Here is a 15167-nt window from a genome sequence, read left to right on the forward strand (position 1 = left end):
GATTTAAGAGACTGCCCAATAGGCTATTAAAATCATATGGCACTTTCAATAAATACTTTAAAGCTTCTTAAAGAAATCAGGATAAAAAAGCAACTGCTGTAATAAGCCTGTTTTAGCCATTATTATACAATGCTGAAGGAAAAAAAATCCAGAACAGCAAACAGATAACAACAGTTCAAAGACAGTACAGCTTTTTTCTTTCTGCAGCAATATGAATTGGCTCCCATTTCGGGGAAATGGGTGCAAACACACCTAGAAACAAGGATTCACTCAGTCTTAATTCTGCTCTAGCTCCACCCCAACTCTGACATCACTTCACTTCCAAAACATAGTCACATTTTTTATATATAAATCTCAGTGCAGAAACATATTAGAAGATCAAAGAAAAATAGTGACCCTGCTGACATTTACAACTATGCTTAATATTAAGCCGGCGCCTGGTGCCGTGACATCCGAAGAGCGGCCCGCGTGCTTAATGGAAAGCATAGGAATGTGGCAGCATCAGAACCGAAGATGTCACCCCCTCGCAGGGACATCAGCCGGGTCAGAATGGTCTCATTTTGTCTGTTTTTTGACAAGGTTTTCGGAACAGAATCACATTAAGAAACAGAAACTTCCAAACCTACACACGAAACCACAATTACATGTGTGTACACACCAATATGCAATATACATTCAGTAACTTGAAAGAATACTTTAAGACTTTATTCAGATAGACAAATTAAGGCAATTATCTTAATGTCTCTTCACGATAAAGGACCAGGTCCTCGTTTGCGAACTCTAGGTTTTAAAGCTATACTTCTCAAGAAATATATCTCAATTTTTAAATATTTTCTCCAATTAGTAAATTTGCTTGCTTAATAAATTACATCTGTGCATGGGTCCACACTGACAATTTGACAGTGACAAGGAGTCCAATTTGATTCTATGATACGGACTTTTAACATTTTTGTTATCGGAGGATTCGTTCAGGACTGCGTTTTAGCTTACTACAAAGGAGAATTTAGAAGTTCTGGCAATCCAATGGGCATAACTTCACTAGTCTAGCAAGACACAGAATTCATGTCATATTCAAAATCAAAAAAAAGAAAAAAAAAGAAAAAGAAATAAAAAGATGTACTGTCCTTTCACTAAAACAGACCAAAAAATAAAAAAATAAAAAAAAACACAGAATGGAAACAGCCTTCACAAATAAGAGTGAATAATGCCCAGGTACCTTATACAGGCAGTTATTCTACAACTGTATACAGTTATTTACAATGGTGCTTTATAAAACAAACAAAAAAAATGGTAGCACTTCCTAAAAGATTTTGGAACTTTTTTTCTTTTTTTTCTTTTTTTAAAACTCCCTTGTCATAAAAGCCAACTTACATTAAAATATACTTACTACAAGACAACACAACTAACAAAATATATAATAAAACTCATACAAGTAGAAAATTCTGAGGTATTTCTGGTTTGAGGTGGTCTGTGGTCATGAAGTTTTTCTTTTTTTTTTGTTTTTTTTTTCAGTTTAAACCTCGGAAGCCACGTAACGTGTGTGTGTGTATGTGTGTGTGTGTGCGTGTGTGTATTTTTTTTTAAAACATTGCATGTTTTGCAAATTAAAAAAATATTTAAATGTTGAATCAGCAGCATTAGGAACATTCACTGACTAGAGCAAGTTTATGGCATAATAGAGTAACGGTATTTTCTTTTTTTTTTCTTTTCGAATATGCACCACGTTTAGGTAAAAGTTTAGTCCCAGAACAAGGAGAAAGCGGCGTTGAAGACCCCGGGTTGCAGGATGGTCCGGGGAACTCGGCCTCCTCCACATGCTGCAGTCCCAGGGCAGGGGCTTTGCGGCTGCTACGGGAGCATCTGCCGCCCGCTCAACTGTCACCCTCCTCCCAAAAAGTAAAGCAGAAAAAAACCAAAACCCACCCAAAACACAAAAAGCAACAAAATGCTCCCAAGATTTAACAGAGGCGGTTTTCACACTTTTCCTTTTTTCCCCATCTACACTGTGGTTTGGGCTGACTCAGAGGCCAAATTTCCCAAGAAATTGGAACCTCCAAGAACACACATTCTCCTTCCCGTTCCTGCCTGGGAGTCAAAATATGAAATGATGGTTCTGCTTTGTTTTTACCAGCCCAGCCCAATCCACAGTGCCCTGTTTGCAACCCCGGGCTCTTTAACTCCGCTTTCTCCATACGCTGCAGCCCTAATACTCTGCCCAGAAATGTCCTTCCCCTCATCTAATGGTTACCTGAGAAGTAGCTCCATAGCAAATGATGTTTCTCCAAATGCTGCCAAGTCCAACGTCACTCTCCCCACCCCTACGCTAAGCTCCCCCCTTCTTCAATTCTACCATCAAAGAATTAACATTCTCCGCCCGGTTACTTTTTTTTTTTCCATGTTACAATGACACCCGTTAGATCCGTAAAAGACACATCTGCTGTTTTTTTTTTTGAAGCTCACTTCTAAAAAAAAAAAAAAAGAAGAAGAAGCAAACCCCCCAAAAAATCAAGATGGGGGGAAAAATCCTTTTGAGGAAGGTGTGATCTTATGTAACAGTCTTAAGTTTCCTCCAAAGTTTGCAGCATTGCGTTTTCCAAAGATGGTAGGTGGTTTTCCTTTATATCACAGATGCTCTGCTTCGAAGACAGACCAATAAAGAGAAACCTAGAAAACTGAATCAAAAAAAAAAGAAAAAAAAAAAAACTGAAGTGAGTTTGTTGAGGTTCTGAGGTACCTGCACCTTTTCTGCATTCATTAGTCGGCACCTGAATGCTTGCTGAAATGTCCATTTTTTAATACAGTAGAGCAATGTGCTGGTAAAATTGATCCAATTCAAAAATAATAATAATAATAATAACAACAATAATAATAAAAAGTCAAGATAAAATAGCAGCTGCATTCATGTGTTTGTTGGATTTTTGTTTTTTTGTGTGTTTTTGTGGTTTTTTTTATCTTTTTCTTTTTTTCGTTTTTTAAATCCACTGAGTCTGGAAGGACAAGAGTGAACCGGGACTCAGATACTCGACTCTTTGGGCGGCAAGTCCACGTTGGTGACGGACGTCACGATGGAAACGAGGCAGTCCGAGGTAGTGCCGTTGACGGATCTGCGGATCTGCGCGATGCGCTCCTCGACGCAGCCCGCCGAGAGCCGGGCCTCGGCGTCGTGGTCCCAGCACTCTTCGATGGTGACGCAGAGCTGCGCCAAGCCCTGTGGACAGCAAGGAGGGGACAAAAATGTGAGCGCAGGGAGGGATTTCCTCATGGTGCAACGCGGGGAGAAAGCTCGGCCCAAGCTCCCGAAGAGCCAAGCCTGGTTTGTACAAAAAAGGATGCACAGGGCAACCTCCCCAGGCTCTGGTGTGCAAATTATGCATCTAGAGTTAAAGCCAAGCTCATGACGTGTTTTCCACTGAAGGATTCTTAACTCTAAATGCATGTGTTTTCCACTGAAGGATTCTTTTAAAGCTTCTGGTTTACGGTTTGGTCACAACTGTGCCTTTACTATAAACGAAAAGCACTTTTTTTTTTTTTAATCAAAGTATAGCACATGCTGCAGCTGTTAAAAGACAAGATATCAAGTGTTATGATTCTCATGATAAAACCTGTAAAAGCTGGCAGTATTGGATCAGCTACTATAAAACTGTTATTTTGTTTACAACGCAGCACCTCACTTCTGCAGATACCTACAAAATAGGTAGTAAAGGACCGCTGGAAAAGTGCAGGTCCTATTTGAACCTCCATCATACAGAAAATGGGACAGTCACCTTCTCCCATGATCAACCAAAATTCCAGCCCTGACTGTCCCCAACTTCCAGTTGATGAGTTAGGAGACCTGTGTCCAGGCCAAAACACGGCAGCTCGGTCAGGCTAGAGGCATTTAGCTTCTTACTAAAGCCCCAAGAGATCTCATAACCTGCTTAATTTCTCAGACTAAAAGATCAGTTCTTTTATTAAAAATGCTAGTTTGAGATGATCTACCTTTGGGAAACCCACACTGCATTTTAGTTCATTGTCCGTTTGCCTTCACATCTAATTAATTTTTTTCTCCCAAATTGCTCAAGTGTTGCATACTCTTTAGCTTGTGAGGAATATGTCATCGAAGGTGACCACTTGCCCTTTCTTAACAAAATGTACTATATTTTTCATTCCTTCATCATAGTAAATGAGTTCTACTATGCAAATGTCTATTGCCAGCAGCTGATTTTAATCAGCTGCTTTACTCTCTAAAAAAGGGGGAAAACTATGATAATAAAATGAGGAAGTGCCATTCAGCCCTTCACTTGGTGGCTTCGATGGACAGACGTTCTGACAGGACAGCAATGGGAGCACAGGACCAGCCACAGGGGCTGAGTGCTCCGGTCCTGCCACCATGCAATTAACTACAACTGCTCCAAACATGACAAAATTAATCCCGTTGGACTGCGGAAGTGAAGTCTGCCTGCAGTTAAGTTTCTGCCTCAAGGCAACACAATCCTGCCAAATTGCTGGAAGATAATTTCCCTGTTATTTTTTTTTCCTTTTGAAGTTAACATCTGAGGCATAACTGCAATTTTAGTCCCAGCCACGGAGGCAAATCAACCGAGAGGGACGTACAGGGTGTTTCAGCCAGTGATCCTTGAACACAGGGCGCATCTTCTTGTGAACCACCACTTCCTGCAGGTCCTCCAGGGACGGGTGCTGACCTATTTCTTCTTCAAAAGGCAGCATATATTCATCCACGGGACCTAGGATGCACGGGGAGAACGGCGTTAGTAGGAAGAGGCCTCCTGCGAGTGGACAGGCCCAGGCCCTCACTGTGCGCGCGTGGCGGCTCCATAGCAACCAAAGCCACCGCGGCGAAGCCGATGGCAGAGCACGGCTCACGTGTCCCTTTGTACAAATGTGATTTGCAGCTCTCCTTCCCAACGGATGCTGCCAGCCTCGTGGCTTCCTAGACGTGCACCTTCCACCGCAGCAAGACGCCAAGCTGAGCGCTCACCGAGGGCTCCCACTTGCGCCTCTCTCCCTGAGGCACCTTGTGGGGCATCTTGTGATTTGTCTTAACGGAAAGAGAAATCAACTCCGCCTCCTCCCATTTTAATGCATCAATCCAACACCGTACCCTAGGGAAAAGTTTTAGTCTGAGTGTTTCACTTTAGTCCCTGACTATCAAGGTTGAACACAGGCAACACACTTGTAAGTTCTTCTTTTGTGTTCTGCCATGCTCAAAGATTGAGGTCAGCATGGACACAGCTGAGCCGTGTGATCCCACTTTCTGCCCCAAGTACCTACCAGCAGTTGTGTCCTGGCTGTTCCCAGCTCATAAGCACAAAAGGATTTCTGAATGCTTTGGTTGAACCAGTTACGGATGTGAATTGCTCTGGGCCACAAGAACAAGAAAAGTCCTGGAGCATCAGTGCAGACTCCAGGCTACGGCAATAAATTTTGCTTACTGAAACGTCATTTGGTCTTCTGAAATGTTTAGATGTACTCAAACAGCAACCCAACCTAACTGATGGGCTTCCTCAGGATCTTCTCTGGCATTACATATGGTTTCTCAGTAGCAAGGAGCAATCTCTTTCAAGACTGGAGCTATTTCAAGTGGATCTTTGCAAACTAAAATGAAATAGCTGAATATTTGGTCATGAACCATAACACTAGGAACAGGATATTTAGTTACTCTGAAAAATTACTAAAATAGTGTATCATTTTTTCCATGTTGACATAGTGCCAGTCACTGAAATAAATGGATGGCACAAAAATGCCCATGACCTTCCTTCCCACCTCTTCCGACTGCAGACCTAGGCTGCAAGCAGCTGCAAGGATTAACCTCCTCACCCTCACAAGCAGCCAGGTCAAGGAAGACAAATTCAAAGGTCTATAGATATGATAGAGATAGAAAATTTTGAGGATCACCAAAACTGTGGAGCCTCTGCAATGATTAATACCATCAGTGGATGGATATTGCTACCAGTGATGTCAATCCAGGAAGTTGGTTCTGGAAAGCTGGTTTCTGGCCCTTTGAAGTTTAGATGCCCAATTTCCCATTGCAGATCTAGACAGTGGACCATGGAGGGCAATTTGGCTCACCCTGAAGGATGACGTGCTCAGATCCCTGCTGCCTGGGGGTTTAGGCACCAGGCACACAGATAGATAACCTGATGTAGATGCACCAAACATAGCTTTCCTTATCTGAATCCCATCGGAAGTATCTTCTTTTTATAAGCAGTGTCTTAACCCTCTCTCCTCTTCCAAAACAAGCCCCCAAAACATGTTTTGGCCTCACAAATTCCACATGGACTGAGTGAAGCAAGATTAGTTCTGGAACATACCTCTCTTACAAGCCCCAGCACAAGAATCTCCAAGCCTAGTGTGCTATTACATACAGTTCTGCTCACCACCATCCAGCTACTGGAAGCTCCATTCCTGGATTTACAGGCACTGAGTCGTGCATGAGGACAAGAACTATTTGTCACTGAAGCCAGCAGACACGTGTGTGACCACAAACATGGAGCAGTACTGTTAAATAAGGTGATGTGATTCATCACTTCTGAACCAAAAGTGCAGATAAGGTTCAGTGTAAATCCCTGTCATCCCAAAGGAAGTCCTCCCTCTGATTTAATGACGCTGTATAAGATCCTTTGAGAGACCAAGCTGCTTCCTCTGAAGAGTATAGGAAGCTGACTAAAACAAGACAGGCAAAAACCCAAATCTTAACAGAGAAGAGATTATTCACACCTCTAACACTTGAAGAATGATGAAGAATATCATTGTTTCACTATCTCCCTGCTCGTCTGGCTTCCTATCTAATTAGACAGTAACTTTTTAGGAAAAAGACTTTCTTTAACCATGAACCTATGTGGACAGCCCACTTATAATCAAGCTCCTCAAGGCTATTGCAATACTAATGAAATCTATTTTAAGTCCATGAAAAGTAATGATAATTTATGAACTTGATAGTCTGTAACATCCCTGAACACACAAGTAGATAGAGCATGCTGGAGCAGGCAGCCTTGGAGCTAATACAGCGAAGTAATTGCTACCTTGATCAGGGGCAAGGTCCTGCAAATGGCATGCATGTCACCAGGGAGCAGATGGGATATTTGGAGATACCACTTCTTCAAAAGGAGAAAAGGTGCCTCGTTTTGAAGAATTATTTGGGGAAAAAACACCGTGGGAATGAGGACACAAGTTTCGTTCTTCTGACTCAAGCAGAAGAAAGTGAGATTCTGCAAAGGTGCAGCTGAAACTATGAGCTCAGTGCACTGTCAAGGGAGAGCAAAAGTGTCAAGTACCACAGCGAGCAGCACATTGCATGCTCAAGACTGAAGGAAACCCACTGCTGATGGAGGAATCGCCTTCCCTTTCTGAGTTCCCAGCCAATTTGCAATGTAACTGCAACACTGTTAAAAGCACCTTGAGACTTAAACACTACAAAGGTTTTCACCCACAGAGAAAGACAGTTTATGTTAAAAAACAAGCACACAAAACACAAGTTAGCTGCTTAATGAAAACACCCCACTGTTTTGTTTTTGTTTTTACAAAGCCTTTAACAAAGTCGTTCTGTGGACCAGCAAACCACAGGGAAATGGAGCCCTCCACAGGGAAGAGGAGATCTTCATTCTTACCATCAACCGCTCTACATCTGGAGACCAGTTCCCACAACACCAGTCCCATTGCATACATGTCTATCCTCAGGAAGGCGTCTCGTTGGAAGTTGATTGCTCCCTCTAACACTTCAGGAGCCATATACCTCCTCGTTCCCACCTATGGAGAAAGAAACAACTCAAGTTAAATTCCATTTGGGTCCGTCAGCCTCCACTGGTTAGAGAGGAGCGACAACTGTTTCCATCAGCCTTAAGGCTACTTCTGCTAAATTTGCAGCTACCTCAGAACACAGGGAAAAGGGTCTGTTTTTTATTTTATCTTTTTTTCTGACACCATTTCTCATTAAGATCACTTGAGTCTCGATAAGTTACCTGAAGGAAAAAAATCGAGATGAATGGCTATGTGTGTGATATCCATTCAGTGAACACTACAGGTCTAATTTCAACGCAGTGATGCAAGATGAGTACAGATGAAATTCTGCCTTCTTTGCCTTCCACGGTGTCTTGCTACAGCAGCACACGCTGCCTACGAAAATGCTATCTTTGGAGACACGTAAAACACCCTGAGGTCAAGTCAGAGTCAGTTAGCATAGCTGCTGAAAGTTCAATTCCTTTTTGCTAACAAAAGAGGAAAATTGATGTATCCTGAAATGGTAGAAGAAAGTGTTTGACAGCCTTGGATAAAACCATTCTCCTGCATCCACATGACTAGTAATGCATGGACACTGCAAAGATCCAGCTTGGAAAAGATCTCTCACCTTGGGGGAATAGTTCAGTCCCCCTTCTACTGCTAATATCTTGCTATTTTTAGTACAGGTAAAGTCACACCAAACTCCTTAGATACCTTTGGCTACATGTGTGGTAGCATTATAGTCCATACTGTAGCATAGATTAAGAGAGCAGAGCAAGGGAAAAAGCACCTTTTTGACATGGGAATTGAAATGTCATTTAACATTTTCTGATAGGGGATTCTCCTCTGATCTTGCTGGTACCCAAAACAGCGTGGCCGGGGGAAGACTGAGCATGAAAAGGCATGAAAAGTGCTGGAAAAGCCCAAAGAAAGTTGACAAAAATGAGGAGAGGCTGTAGGTGGCTGATCTGCAAAGTCGACTCATTTGGGGAGAAAGATAAAAAGGGAGACAGCATTTGAGCTGTGCAGGCAGAAAAACAGGTACCCAAAAGGCAACGTCTGGCCTTGCTTTACCCCCACAGCACAATAGCAGAACGAGGGGACACTCATTTGAAAGGTAAAAGCTGAAAATTAAGGACCAGTAAGAATGTAGTAAATGTGTTACACAGGGCACAGCCAGCATGCAAGATTTACTGTTGCTAAAGGTCACCCAAGCAGCTACAGTCGCTAAATTCTTAAAAATAATTGAATAATTTTAAGACTATTAATATTTAATAGTAAGACAATAAAGAGGAATCGAATCCCATGTTTCGAGGAATGGGCTGCTCGCCTCTGGGGTCAGGACCACAGCACCGCACGGCAGAGAGGAGCGGGAGTGGGAAGTGCTCTGCTCTCCTTGTGGACACTGGGCTTATGCCTAAGCATCTGTTTTCAGGAAAAATGCAGCATCTGGAAGACAGCTGAATGCACAGATGTGGTCCAGGCAAAGGTGTGCAGGGAGAAGGTGCTGGTACATTTGCACGCAGATGCAGGGCGGGCTTTTCAGCAGCATTGTGTCCCAGTGCTTCCCCTCACAGAATCTCCGGGTGGAAGGGACCTCTGGAGATCCTCTAGTCCAACTGACATTGTACAGGATCACATCCAGGTCGGTTTTGAGTTATCTTCTTCTTTGGAGACAGTCAAAACCCACCTGGACGCGATCCTGTGCAGGGCTCTGCTGTAGGGCTCCATCACCCTCACGGTCAAGTTGTTTTTCCTCATGTTCACAGGCAGCTTCATGTGTTTCAATCTGTTGCCTCTTGTCCTGTTGCTGGCCACCAGTGAAAATAATATGTCCTCATCCTCTTGACACCCTCCCTTAAGGTATTTGCACACACTGATAAGATCCCCTCTCAGTCTATCTTCTCCTGGCTAACCAGGCTCTGGAGTAAAGTTCCCCATATAGCTAATGGGAGAGAAAAAGCATTTTCCTCCCTTGCGAATGACACCAGGATAACAAAAACAACCTTCCTGTCATCTCCCAAGCCCTAGACTGCACCTATGGAAGCTACCTGCACAGAGCTGCAGCAGGCCCCCATTTCTCAAGTGCTATTTTTAAAGATAATGATTACCTGTCCGTGAGTGTCCCCTGGAGGTTTTCCAGGTTCAAACCGTACAGCAAGTCCAAAATCAGCCAGAACTGCCGTCAAATCATTCTTCAGCAAGACATTTTTACTCTTGAAGTCCCTGCGGAGAGTGGAGAAGCAAGTCTGGGAGGGTTCATCACCACGTGCATCTGCTCGCACTGCAATGTGCCCCATGGAGATGGTAGAGGTTGGCTCCCAGCAAATGGAGGCTGCCTCCTGCCGCGGCCTGGCAGGCCTCGATGCACTGCCAGGAGGCTCCTGTATGGCCCAGCGAGCACAGAAAGGACACAGGAACGGTGCAAAATGGGCAAAACGGAGGGGAAAGTACTGCATGGGAAAGGCAAGGCAAGGCATCAGCAGAAGCACTGGGAAAACTACCACCCAGACCAAAGCAGGGAGTGATATGAAGGGGCTGTCATGTCTGCAGACGCCCACACGTCAAGATGGGCGGCTGAGGAGCTTCCTGGCTGCGCCCTGCGAGGCACCTCCACATCCCCTCCCGTCCCCGCTGCTTGCAGCGCATCCCCACCGAGATGTATGGACAGAAACAGAGGCAAGGCTACGCCCGACAGCAACATTATTCATCCCATTCCTAGGCAATGGCAAACAACGACACGAGGCCTGCCTCGAGAATCTGCTATGTCCACCCGTGCCAACCGTGGCCTTTAACGAGAGCGACGGCGTCATTGCTGTCAAGTTCCTCGCGCGCTGCTTGCTCCAAGCACCAGCTGCAGAGCCCAAACTCCAGGCCATTGCTGTGTCTCTGACCCGCAATCCCAAATGCAATCCCAATTAAGGGGATTCGTTGACGATCTCTATCCTAGGGAGGAAGTTCACTCTTGCCTACAAAACCAGACCTGGAAATGAGCAGATGCCAGCAGGACTCTCTTCGCCCTGCCTACGCTCTTTAACAGACTTTTGCCCTGGTCATCTATTACACTTATGTTTTAACCACTGGACTCATCTCCCTCAGAGTTTGGAGGGTGGAGATGGGAAGGAGAGAACTGGCTGGATCCACATGTGGATGAGGGTCAGGATCAGACAGCCCAATGGACAAAAGCCTCTTCAGTATGGGTGGTGGCACTGGGCGAGAAGATGACTTTCAGGTCCGAGTCCTGCGCCACAGAGGTGTCATTTTGGGTAAGTCTGCCCAAGCTGCCATAGCCAGGAAGGGCATGAGGAGGATGAACACCCCGAGATGCTTAGCCAGCCAAGCCTTGCGCCTTGGGCCTCCCACACTTTCATCTGATAAGGAATGTTTGGCAATATAATTAAATTACAGACCTTAGACAGCAGATGGCAATTGTCCCGTATGCTCAGCGTTATAATTTCCCTATCATCAATTCACTCAGTGACCCTGCTGATTGCAGGACATTGCAGGCCTGCACAAAATAATTAATGAGGGCAGATACGACTGTTCCGCACTGAAGTGACCTGTCAAAAATCTTCGGGAAGAGAGAAACTGCTGGACCGTTCTGCAGGGCTGCTCACTGTGTCCTCAGATGCCAGGAAACCAATTCAAAGCACCACACACAAAATCACTCTGGGCCATCCAGCCCTTGATTCGTAGCTTCAAAACAAAAAATAAAGGGGGGAAAAAATGGATTTTTTTTTTCCCCCAGAGCACAGCATCATGCCAAGCTAAAACACAGGATGGACATTTCCAGCTCAAGCATTAAGAAGGGGAAGTGAGTTGGTTATTCCCATGTACAGCTGTGAGGTTGGGTAGTCAAATGCAGCTAGGAACTCCAGCAGAAAAGAGACTCCAAAGCCTCGATGGGACACAGGGTTTCTAAAGACACAGTTCAGTTTTGCAGTATCTGCAAAACATCTGTACATCTCCGTTACACATAAAAAACACATTTGCCATCTTAGAGACTAGCTGGCTCTATGCTCCAGCAGTTTCCCCACAGGCTTAAAAATAGCAGCAATCGTAATGACACAGATAAACTACTTTGCTCGGTCAACATTAGGGGATTACGCTCTGGTACTGATTGTACAAGAGATTTTTGCACAACAGTGGCTCAGCTGGGAGAGGGACCACATCGAAATCACGAGACAGCCCGTCCGAACAGCACGAGTCTGAAGCGAGATCTAAGATAAGATCTTTGTAGGGGCTCTTGGCTCATGCAACCTCAGACATGCAGCAGCTAGGTGCTATATCTTGACCAGAAACACATTATACACCAGATTACATACATGCGAGGATTTCCATTTGCGCATCCCTTTTTTCCCTCCCAGCCCCATAGACTTCCCCATTTCTCCACGGTGTCCTCCTTTCCACAAACCATCCAAAACTATCAATTGTCAACAGGGTGCAATCATCCAGGCTTGGGCAAAAGGCCTGATCCAACAGAAAACACCCACTGACAACAGTGAACATTAAAAGAGACCCTAAAATGGGTCCTTTCCTGTTCAGAAGTGCTGCAAAAGCCTGAAAGGGAGAAAATACCCCTTGCAGTGTAATTTTTTGGACTAGGGAAGTAGAGGGCGAGCGCTCTAGGGAAAGCAGTGTGGGAACACAACTTAGATGCTGGAGCTTTTCTTTCCAGCTTCCACGCGGGGGCACTTGAGCACCGACAAGCAATCCTATAACCTCCATCCTCCTTTCCAAGCCGGGGCCAGCGGTGTCTCTGAGGTAGCTGGAACCGGCGACTCAGGGAGCCCTGCTGGGCAGGCAGGCATCTCCCTGGCCCTTCCACAACATCCCCCAGCTCTAACAGGCATTTTTAGGGGAAAAAGGGGGAAAAAAAATATAAGAGTGGAGCAATCCACAATCCGCGGGAAACCTGCTTCCTGACATTCCTTCTGCTGTCGGTATTTTCTGCTTGCACACACCAGTGACGCGTTCTCCATCTTTTATCATTTGCTAAATGGACGGGGACACTAACGAGCACGACCTGTTGCTTTAAACCCATTCCTGAGCCTTCCTCTGCCCCCCGCCCGTAGGAATTTCCCCATAGAAATCCCTGCCTTTATTTCCTGGGGACAAATGTCAGGGACACGGGGTCAGCCCCAGGAGCCGCACAAAGGCGGCTGCGGATTCGCGCTTTGGGGCCATCCAAAGGTTTGGGGGTTTGCTTGGGTGGTTTTGGGGCTTATCTCGCCCTAGAGCCCCACTAGATGAGACACAAACTGCTGCAGCTGGACGTGGCTTTAAGTCCCTCCTAGATGCAGCGCGGTGGGGAGCCGGGCTGTGGATTACCACGTGCAGCCATGCAAATCCTTGTGGAAAACCCCCCTCCTCCCACCGTGCCGTTAGCAAACGGCTCAGCAGAGCGGCTATAGCTCAGGGCAAGCAACGTGGGACGACCAGGGACCTCCAAGAGGGTCTCATTGCAGCGGGGATGCTGCAACCCCCATCCTGCTCGGGCTGTCTGTCCCTGTGGTGCTGCTGCCCGGTGCAGGCCAAGCGGGTGCCAAGAGATCCAGGAGGCACCGGCCACTTCTTCCAACATCTTTAACAAGCACCCTGGCAAGATTTGAGTGTTGTAAAACTACCACGAGAAATAAGCAGCAGGCATTTGCTATTTCTCCATTTCTTTCCTAATGATCTACAGCTCTGTGGGAAGATGCAACTTACGGAGCACAGCCCTTTCAAAGGGAATTAATCAGGGATTCAGCAGCAGCCTGAATCCTATTCCCATAGGTCACAAGAAGAGCTAAAGGTGGAGGGAAGCTTCTACCCTTGACATTTGCCCTAAACCATTACCCACCTTTATTACTATTTCACAGACAAAATGTTGACTACCTGTCCTTCACCATTCCAGAAAGGGATTAAAAAAACTCATGTCTTAGCATAGACTTTGTTGGATTAAAAAGTACTGACTTCCTGCAAACCCAGTTTCCTCCTTGGTTCAGCAGCACCGCTGCAAAGCAGCCATGAACTTTGACCAGGGCACTGGAAAAGCATTAATGAAAGAGGCTGTACCTGTGTGCAATTGCAGGTTTGTGTCCTTCACCCTTGCACCAGGGGACGTCTTCGTGTAGGTAGGACAGTCCACGGGCCATGGTTTCCGCAACATGGCAGAGCTCGTTCCAGCTGATAATATTCCCCTTCAGGTAATCCGTCAGGGAGCCCTGAGAAATAGGACATCGCACGTTCTTAATGACAGACCCCGCCGAAGTGACAGATGTGCCAACTCATCAGTTTAGAAAATGATTGTAATGAGTGCTTGAGAAATTTGAACCTTGATTAGATAGGGGAGGAAAAAAAAAGGAATCACTAGCAAAAGTAAAAAAGGAAGGGAAAAAAAATCTCAGGAGTGTTCTTGAGTCCTCAGCCCTTTCCCACAGCAGACAGCATCTGGACTTCCAAAACGAGTCTCAAGTTTATGGATCTGCCAGGGAATAGGAGGGAGACACGGAAGGGACAAGAATCCCCACAATCCAGAGCAATTCATCCAGCCTAAAAGGGGGAGTCTTCCCTGCAAGAAGATCACGTATCCTATCAGCTGGCTGTGGAAATCATTGACTCGGTAGACCTTGGATTAAACAGAGGGATAGCACTGCTGGCTCAGCCCTGGATTTGTGCGTGTTTGCTTTATTTTAAGCGTTAGCCGTGTTTGATAACTAAGGCAATCCATGAGCTAGAGAGACGCCCTGAGCTGCAAAAGTAAATACAGTGCCTATCTATGAGGGCCAAGTAAGGACTATGGTGGTCTGTGACCCCCCGCTTCTCCCGCATGCACTATGGCATGAACAGTGGCCTCTTCTGGTGCCTCTCTCCCAGTCCCACCTTTCTTAGTCCAATATTTGTCCTGGAGAGCCTTAAAAGCTAAGGGAAGGGCGTTTGAAGAAGGGGAGCCGGAATACTTCTCTTCCACTGAAAGATGGCTTGGCAGGACAGTTGAGACCTTGGGTAGCTACGGGGATGATATTAGATACCAAAAACTGCTGCTTCATGGTCAGACCAAAATGGGTGGGCAGCGACAGGTTACCTTGTCGTGGAAAGCCGTGATGAGCCACAGCTCCGTCTCTAGGTTCGTCCCTCTTTTCTCTGCTGCAATAAACTGCAAAAGGTTTTCATGCTTCATGCCAGGGGTATTGAAAATCTCTCTCTCACTCTGCCAAGATTGCTTATCCTAAAGCAGGGAGAAATGCACGATCAAAGACCACACTTCCTTTTAAAGCAAACAGCTCCTCCAGCTCAGGCAGAGCTGCTCACATTCCTCTTAATATAATTCTCAGAAGTTAGGACACGATACATCCTATTAAAATGAGATTGCTTTCCTAAAGGATAGGAGATGGAGAAAGACTGGAAGCTGCTGCTCTCATCTCTTCTGTCCAAAATTACCCTCAGATATTTCTAAAACATGTCGAGGC

General features: G+C 45.5%; 1 protein-coding gene across 1 annotated transcript in view; it reads right to left on the minus strand.

The window, feature by feature from the left end:
• Positions 1–2569: 2569 nt before the first annotated feature.
• Positions 2570–15167, minus strand: part of ACVR2B (activin A receptor type 2B) — an 87219-nt gene continuing 74621 nt past the window's right edge. The window contains exons 6-11 of the mRNA XM_088534765.1: positions 14783–14926; positions 13774–13922; positions 9828–9942; positions 7608–7746; positions 4594–4724; positions 2570–3208 (exon numbers count right to left, since the gene is read on the minus strand). Of these exons, the coding sequence (XP_088390891.1) occupies positions 3014–3208; positions 4594–4724; positions 7608–7746; positions 9828–9942; positions 13774–13922; positions 14783–14926 (873 nt within the window). The 3' untranslated portion in view covers positions 2570–3013. The remainder of the gene's footprint in view (positions 3209–4593; positions 4725–7607; positions 7747–9827; positions 9943–13773; positions 13923–14782; positions 14927–15167) is intronic.

This window comes from Tinamus guttatus, unplaced genomic scaffold (genome assembly GCF_059628265.1).
Source record: "Tinamus guttatus ecotype Peru unplaced genomic scaffold, ASM5962826v1 Tinamus_guttatus_pri_ptg000599l, whole genome shotgun sequence".
Lineage (NCBI taxonomy): Eukaryota > Metazoa > Chordata > Aves > Tinamiformes > Tinamidae > Tinamus > Tinamus guttatus.